An 8847-nucleotide genomic window follows, 5' to 3' on the forward strand; every position below is an offset into this window, starting at 1 on the left:
AACGGACTTGGCCAGAGACGTCACGAGGTCTCCCCATCACACCTTCCTCCCCTGCTCGCTCCAGCTATTGCCAGATCACTGTCAACCTCATCACACACAATAATGCCTGTTGCAGTTGGAATGGTTTGTTAAACTTTACAGCACTTAGAAATGCTCTTGAGGCACCAAAAATGTCTTGATTTAGAAAGGAACATATAATACCTGCCAAATTTGCAGGTTTGAAACCACTTCCAATAAGAATTAAAAAGGCCCTCTTCACAGCTAAAATAGGGCTATCAATACTTGACTTGTCTGCCCATGTGAAATAGCGGGTTCTTTTCTCTGACGTCGCAATTTAGTTCAAAATAGCTTTGATGATGACAGGGTACACAAGAATGATAAAACCATAAAGATGACAGTCTAATCTTACAAAGATGACCGATCACTGATAAGAGATTAAGTCACACAACATCTGAAAGACCAGATTATCTGTCTGCTAGGATAGTGTCTGTGTGCACCTCCTGCTGAGCCATGCTGAGATGCCAATGACATACGAAGATGCTACTTCTTAAAAACGAAAAATGCTTCTCAAAAATTTCGCAAACCATGGGGTTAAAAGCAAGCAARCAAGAAAAGAGCTCTGATCTGACAGAGTTTTTTTTGTCAAACCTTCATTTCTCAGGCTAGTGAAGTATTTAGATGTACAGCATATAAATAATTTAGAGACACTATAAAAGGGTCTAAATTAGCCAATTCTGCCCTATAATTAGCGCTCACAGCTATGCTGGCAATGGGTGGGTGATTATTAAACACCTTTTATTATCGGTTTTATGTACTACAATAAAAAAGGAAAATTATACTTACAAGAATTATTAGGCATGCTGGTCCTATAAAACTCCATATAAAGTTATTCTTTGTGCTGAGCCAACATCTGAAAAGTAAACAGCAGAAAATGTCTTGAAATAACGCTAGACTGCTGTGACTACTGCATCCTTATATATACACCCGATTTGAACACAGAAACAGCAACTTACACTTCTGTAGTGCCATAATATTTGTATCCTAATGCAGCAGAAATTCCAACTACCACAGCTGGACTGACATAGCCAAAGACATAGAAATTCTTGTGTAAAAATCCCTTGTTGTAGATGACTCCCACAACTATAAGGTAGAGATGAATGCCTTCGATGMACATCCACGCAAAAGCAGCTAGAAGGAAATAATGGAGTAACCCAGCAGTGATTGAACAGAAGAGCTAGAAAGTCAATCAGAGAAAGCAAGAGTCATAATTCTATTAATATCTCTCTATTAAGATTATAGGGTATGCAAAGCAATCTAGTGATGGTCCAGCAGACCAGACATCAGGCTGCTTGGCACTGTTTGGCCTATATACTTAAGCACCCTTCTTCATTAATGTTTTATGTAGCAACTGGCAAAATAAACAAATTCAGCTTTTAAAATCAGGACACATATTGGTGTCTATCTCCCCAGTTAACCTAAATCTGCTGTCAGTGTTGATCCCCTAGTTATAGCTATAGACTTTGCTGACTTAAAGAAGGCGTGTTTTTATGATTTTTATAGCAATATGAAATGGGAGAGCAAGTAATCATTTCTAAAGGAGCTTTTTTACTATAAAATATTTGTAAAATTACATTCCGTATTTAATCAATACTGGCGTGCTGTCTCAGGGATTGCACCTCATACTTTTTTTTCAAGTAACTTGCAACTCTATTCGGCCATTTAGAGTAGCTTTTTGATAATATATGTATAATTTAATTTCCTAAAACTGATCTGAAACATAACATTGAATTCTGTATTATGTTTCTCCACAGAAGGGGCAGGTTTTTCATAGATATTGATTAATGAAGTTTTCTCACAACAGTTAGAGGTATAACGAGATTACTTTGACCCCTTCMTAGATTTAGTCATATTTGGTGAAGTACACAGAAATGTTAAGCTTTAGCTTAGTGCAAAATCTGAAGAACACCATGTTCCTCCAAAACTAGAATTTCAATTTAGTTAGGCAGAATGTATCTTSGTGGACTATAATTTTTATGACATGCAAGACTTGAGAGTCTTAATTGTGTAAAGAGTGACAGGAGGAGATTAAGACCTCAGACTTAGAACTGAAAGACCTTCCAGTGTAATTCTTGACTTTTTAAGGAAATCATCATCCGTAGAACCAAATTCTGCAACATGCAAAGAAGTGAAAACGTCAAACACATTGAGACAACAGTCAGTAAAAGTGACAAAGCTCAATTGAAATCAATGGGGCAGAGTCAGTTTGGATCAGTGAGGAAGATGCCCCCCCCCCCATACGTAAATACAGCAAGCTCTGTTGTCCATTTTAGGTTTCCCATTACTAGACAAGGAAGTCAGTGTCACTACAATATTCATACTGACACTAGGAAATACTGCAGAGAGATAGAATAGGGTATCTTATGCTATTTACTTTACTGCACAAAATCAAGAGGCAACAAGTAAAATCTACCCACCTTATTATTGTTCATATTAATTCCAACCAGAAAAATAAGTTCCGCCAGGAAAAGGCTGCAGCAGAGGTTTTTGTGAATTGTCGTTCTAGTGCTTTGAATTTCACTGAAGAACCAGAATGTAAAAATGCACATGGAGAGGCAAATCAACGAAATAATTATTCCTAGCTGAGTGATTCTTGTAAGAATGTTATAATTTGTAACACCCTGGGGGAAAATTATAATATAATATTTAAAAGAATAACTCTGTACCTTCTCAAGAAAGACTTCATTTTATAATACAGTTCTTTTCTTCTTTTGTTCAATATATTAATCAAAACTGTTTGCAGAGTTTCAGTGCAAATGTACACTTTGGATAATCTAAAAAGTATTGTTTTTTGTGAGAGAAATATAATTCTAGGGGAAATTAGAAATGAACTGTATAAATTACTGCTCCTGTATTTTGTGATGTGTTATTTCTTAGCACAACTTTGTGTTAACATTAATATCTCCTAACATGATTTTACAAAAATCAGATCATTTTAGTGAATGACAAATACAGTGGCAGTAGGACATATATTAATCTGACACGAACATTTTCTAATATGAAAGGAGATATCACAGCACTGACTTAGATAAGCTAAATTGAATAACCGTCTTAGCGAATTTGCTGCATGATCAAAACAAGACACTGAAACACCAATCCCTTCAAACAAATGCTAGTTCCAGATAAGTAACATGAACCTTCTCTAAAAAACAGTCTATTTTTAATGAGTGAGTATGYGTATTTTCTGTGCAGGAGCACAGCTACATTTGCTGCTTGGTATTCTCAAAGAGAATCTCTGAAATACGTGACTACACATCAGCATAAGGGCAGGATTCAACTGACCCTAAAATGCATCTAAGCATTTTTTTTTCCTTTAAATAAAGTAGCAGAGATTATCCTGCTCTCCTCCTCCTGTTAAAAAAGAGAAAAAAATAGGAAAAAAAAGCATAAATACCTACAAAAGTCTTAAATCTGAACCAAAGACATAGGATGCTATTTAGCAAGCAGGAAACAGCCTCTACCAGCATGAAATGCACAGTGTGGCAGCACTGTCTCAATATGATATATTCATGCTAATATTTGGCTTGCTGTCAATTCTGATACCTTAAATAGCTGCCTCCTGAGGCAGAATCCCGGCTCCTGCAGGTCCCCACACCGATCCTGGCAAGCTATGGGGCCTCTTAGTGTAGGACAGAGGAACTGAGTGGTTATTTTCACGGTTCTGCRGCGGGCGTGAGGGTCTGTGCTTTAATGCTCATAAACGCTGTTCTGCTTATGTTGCTATATGCTTTTCTGATACTGCTAGTGCAAACCCTCAGGAGAAAATTTAAGGGGATTTTTGGATGCCAAGGTAAGACAAATGGGTGACAAAGTTTTGCGAGAGAGAAATTCAGGGCCATATGGTTGCTGACCACCAGCGAATGCCAATTAAATCCCATGGTAGTCTTAAAGTGGAATTTAAAATTAAAAGCAATGCACCAAAAATAAGTACAACAGACTGTGTATTTGGAACAAGATCYTTTGCTGCATCACTGCTCTGTAATACTGCAGAAAGGACATAAGGATATTCAAACACATATGGGAGGAATTTTTTTGCCCTGTGCACAATAAATTGTATGTTTGCCTCATAAGAAAGACACAACCAATAGGGGAAAGGTATATCAGCTGCACTGAAATAAAAACACAAGTAATGAAGATGGAAGAAAGTAAAACACTAAATTAAAATAGCACTTACAACAGAGCCACCTGAGGACATCAAAACTGCAAAATGAGTCAGATGATTGCATTTGCATGAGATGTGAGTGGTGTTGGAATGTGTCAGCTCGCAGCCTTCTGTAGCCCAGTTGCCACTCATTGTGTCTGCTGAGTAGTTCCAAAATGCACATTTAATATCTTTATCTGCAGTCTGGAACAAAAACAAGATGTTTTACCGATGGCAAAAGGCAGGATATTTCCCATCTAGAGACCTTTCTTACACTAGCCAGAACAATTCATTAAAAATTGCATGTTTCCATTGGAAGGCTGAGAAACAAAGAGCACATTCTGCAAGGCCTATTCCAAGCAATTAAAACATGGCTCAGGATTGAAAACTTTATTCACATAGCTAACATCCAACTGAACATGCAGGCTAATCGGATTACTGAACCCTTCTGGCAGTCACAAAAGTTGGAATTTTTTAGCTACTGAAAACATTGTTTTATATACACCCATGCACCTGCTGAAAATTGACTAAACCTCAAGGTTAYAGCCACATTGCCTACCCTGCTCAAAGTCCCTTCCAACTGAAGGATTCAAAAATTAARACATCCTGTGCATAGTATGAAATAATCTAGGAGAAAGCCAGCGTCATACCACACCTGGTACATCAGGTGCAAAGAGCACAATGATAAGTCCATTAATATTATTTATTACTGACAAACATTACTCAGAGATCAGGTCCCTGCTGTATTAGATATAGCATACATATATCCAAATATAGATAAAGGTGATCTCTATCTCCAATATTACAAGATGTGGCAAATTTAAAAGTGGGATAACCAAGGTTAACACATTCMCCAACATGTCCTCTCCTTCCCACTTCCATAAACAAAATCACCTTGTGGATGTTTCAGATCAGGACTTTGTGCCATGTAACATGTTTCTTCACATGCAAGTGAAGCAAGAAAAATCTATTTTGTACACTGGAAGTAAAGCCTTCAGTACAAATTTCAGAAATAACAAAGCTCTTATAAGTTCTGCTGTTACTTATTTGCTGCAGATATTATGCAACTTGAAACCTTTTTTCATCCTTTTAGGTAAATACTTTTAAGCATCTGATAAAGCATTTGAAAACCCACCTAAATACAAAATAGTCAGGATACTGGAATATTCTCTGATTCAAGTAGCATTTTATTCATACAGCACCTCAGGAAAAGCATAATTGTTGCCCTTGCTTTAGTCTAGTAGCGCTTTTCAGCAGTATCGTGTTCAGTACTTTGCATTTATGGTGCCACATTTGAGGATGTCATTTTTTTCTCTAATTAGATTAAAGTCTCATCAGCTAACAATAGAATTGTCTCAACATATCATACACTGCAGGGATGGTTACATCATACAAAATAATTATCTACTGCTTTCTTTAATTTGAAGTTGATAATAATAATAATAAAAAAACCCTTACCTTGACATACTTTAAGGTAAATGTTATTTTTTCAAGCTCATAGAGCGTAGGTGGATTGGAGCTAATTGCAACAGCTATAACTGATGAGCTTACTGTCTGTCTCTGTTCTGAACCATCTTTCGAGGAGCGGTTTTTAGGCGATGAAAGCAAAGAACCAATATTGCTATACCGCAGAAAGACAACTGCAACGGTGCCTATCAATCAAACAGACCATGTTTAGTAGTTTGTGGGGTTTTTTTTATAGAAGAACAAAATTGAAGGCATTAAGGAAACAATAAACAATAGACATTGTTACTGCTATTGCATAAAATATGCAAAACAGATGGAATCTTTGTGGAATACTTACAAAAATGTTTTAGAGACAATGAAATATAGCTTTATTTAAAACAATGTAACTGCTATTAGAATTAAAAATGTGTGTTCACGTCGGAAATTCTAATTAGATATATGCATACATATTTTTTCTAGAGCAATATAAGCTTGCTGCTGTACTGCAGTAGGCTGCACATGCACATGCCAGGTCTCAAACTAAAATGGTTAAAACCTGAGGTAAATATTTGGCCTCTCTAAAGCACACGGCTGGCTTTGAGCTCCACTACACTAGAGCCAGAATGGAAATCACACAGGAAGAGAGAAAGCAAAGGTAGTGGATGATGTAGGGCTGTTGAAAAACGTGCAATGCTTTTTTTTTTTTTTTTTTTTTTTTTTTTTTTTTTTTTTAACTGGTTAAGGTTTAAGGTTAATTGAGAGTGACACAGAGAGAGGAAGGGGCCAGTCTAGAGGGACGGAGAAGGTCTATGGCTGAGAACAGGATAAAGCCAAGTCTCCTTGGTGCCAGTATCCAGTGTTTGAACTGGATAAAAGTAATTTAGATAAGACCATGATGCCTCCCAAAGTTCTTCCCATATTTTTATCTGGGCACTTCTCATCTTGGAAAACAAGGAATTATACTGCAAACAACAGGTGGTTGCCAGTCTGAGATGGCTCAGTCTTATACGAGGGGGATTTCATGATGAAGATAACTTTTACTCTATCTACCAATATCACAGTTATCCTATTTCCTTGTCCCAAAGGGCAATTGGCAGGAATTTTCCTCAGAGCTGCTATGGATGACTGGTCCAGCAGAGATATGACCCAATATGAACCTCCTGTTCTGATGGTTTTGTTTTGTAGGAGACCCATATGATGATGGGAAGCTGGGAGCTTATTGTTTTACACATCTGGTCATCCCTGTGGGCCTCGTGGTCAGTCTAGAAGATCTATTATATCTGGCTTATCTCTCAGTTTTAGTGACTTAATGTAATAGAGCTACTAGACATATACCCATCAGGAACAGAACTGATATTTTCTGGGACAAGTTTTAGGTCTGCAGATGTAATCTTTGCTATATTAATATCTGTAGGACACATTCAACACATTAAAAAAAAAAAAGAGGTCTGTATTCAGGTAGAAATGCATAAAATCAGAGGCACTGAACCTCTGGCTCACTGCACCACTGGATATAAGAATAGAAATAGTAGTGCTGAGACAATAAAGGGGTAGGTGAAACAGTGATAAAAATGCCTTGACTCTGTAGTTAGCAGGGCTGCAGCTCTCTCTGACTGCAGGCTGCACATTCTATTTTTACTAGTGGGTACAGATCTAGCAGAGGTCTACCCAAGGTGTTTATTAACCCCCCTACACTCTAATCATTTTTTCTTACCATTAGAATAAGATTCCTCTTTCTTCTTTGGAGAGATCTTTATATAATCTCCTCCCGTGTATACATGAGGGTGAATGTGCTTCATGTGGTGTGAATCAAAAGCAAAAAYCTTGAGTGCTGCAAAAGAAGAAAAATACTGTACAAATCACAGCTCCATTACAATCTAACATAATTTACAGTTGGGTTAATAAATGTGCTATTGGATTGCATAATTATTGTAAATTTTAAGAATATATCATTGTGCCAAATATTTCAAGAAAAATGCTATTAATATAGCATGCTTGCTTAAGCCTCTAGATTTTGTTATTTTCATCCATGCATTTTGCTCCGGTACTTTTTACTCTTTCCATGAAAAATACAGTCTTTTATTTACCTTGCATTAAATTAGGCACTGGAAAGAATAATGTAGGTTACTTTGGGAAGAGCTATTGCTTTATTAAAAATGCATTTCTGAAAGAGACCACAAATCACAATTATAAAAAGCAAAGGATAAAATTCTCTACTGAATAGTAGCATTTGATAAAAGTCAATTTTTGAAAAGTGTATATTTTATAGTTATCTATCCATGCTACCAAATGCATATTGCACCATGAAATAATGATGTGTGTTGTCAAAAAGGAAACAAGCAAACATCACCCCTCAGGACAAAAAATACATTAGAAGACATTGAGCTCTTTACTTGGTTCATTACAGTGCTGAGTTTCAGTCACCCACGATGGGAACAAAAAAAGTCAATCAGGCCTGTTTCTAAAAACTAAACAAAACAGCAACAAACAAATCTAAAACTTGACTGATGGAGGAATATCACTAAGCTAGACCATCTGCATTGCTTATAGCACAGCACACAAAAATAATATGAGCTATTCAATAGACCAGCTGTCAGAAAATGTTTCTCAGGACATAAGAAATAGTTTTTGTAGCTGGAGTATTGAAAAGCTTTTGGTTTGAGAACCTGCACCATAAAAAGCAGTGAGAGAGGTAATTACAAAAGCCTCGTGACAAAACAGATGTGACAAAAACACATATTTACCCTGTGGAGAATATGTTCATGGTGTGCAAAAAAAAAAAAAAAGTAGTGTTTGGGGCCATTTTGGAAAAGAACTATTAGAAGTTCAAATTTTTGGAATAAAACTTATCAAAAAAACTCAACTTTTTTAAACAGAGATTCTTCCCCATTCTCATTATTGGATTTCTTTCTTTGGTTTTGAGTCATCTCTCTTCTCACTGAGGTCTCTACCACCATTAGGATTTCTCTTTCTTCTCCACTTTTAAGGCCACATCCACAATAGTCTCCGTCTTCAGAGAGCAATGAGGAAGGAGAGGCTTTTCAATGAGCACTTCCCACCATGCACTCATTCCCACCATGAGCACTCACCACCCATCTGCCGCAAACCCAGTAACACTCTGAACTAAAATACTCTGAACTAAAATAAATCCACTTCTACAGAATTTCTGACATGGAACAATTCCCCATTTTTTCCATCAGCTT

General features: G+C 36.8%; 1 protein-coding gene across 1 annotated transcript in view; it reads right to left on the bottom strand.

The window, feature by feature from the left end:
- The window catches only part of ADGRL4 (adhesion G protein-coupled receptor L4), a 69768-nt gene that overhangs the window by 16453 nt on the left and 44468 nt on the right, over positions 1 to 8847 (bottom strand). The window contains exons 8-13 of the mRNA XM_026037955.1: positions 7359 to 7475; positions 5657 to 5850; positions 4232 to 4402; positions 2475 to 2678; positions 1014 to 1234; positions 844 to 910 (exon numbers count right to left, since the gene is read on the bottom strand). Of these exons, the coding sequence (XP_025893740.1) occupies positions 844 to 910; positions 1014 to 1234; positions 2475 to 2678; positions 4232 to 4402; positions 5657 to 5850; positions 7359 to 7475 (974 nt within the window). The remainder of the gene's footprint in view (positions 1 to 843; positions 911 to 1013; positions 1235 to 2474; positions 2679 to 4231; positions 4403 to 5656; positions 5851 to 7358; positions 7476 to 8847) is intronic.

This window comes from Nothoprocta perdicaria, unplaced genomic scaffold (genome assembly GCF_003342845.1).
Source record: "Nothoprocta perdicaria isolate Ctin4 unplaced genomic scaffold, notPer1 scaffold_20, whole genome shotgun sequence".
Taxonomy (NCBI): Eukaryota; Metazoa; Chordata; class Aves; order Tinamiformes; family Tinamidae; genus Nothoprocta; species Nothoprocta perdicaria.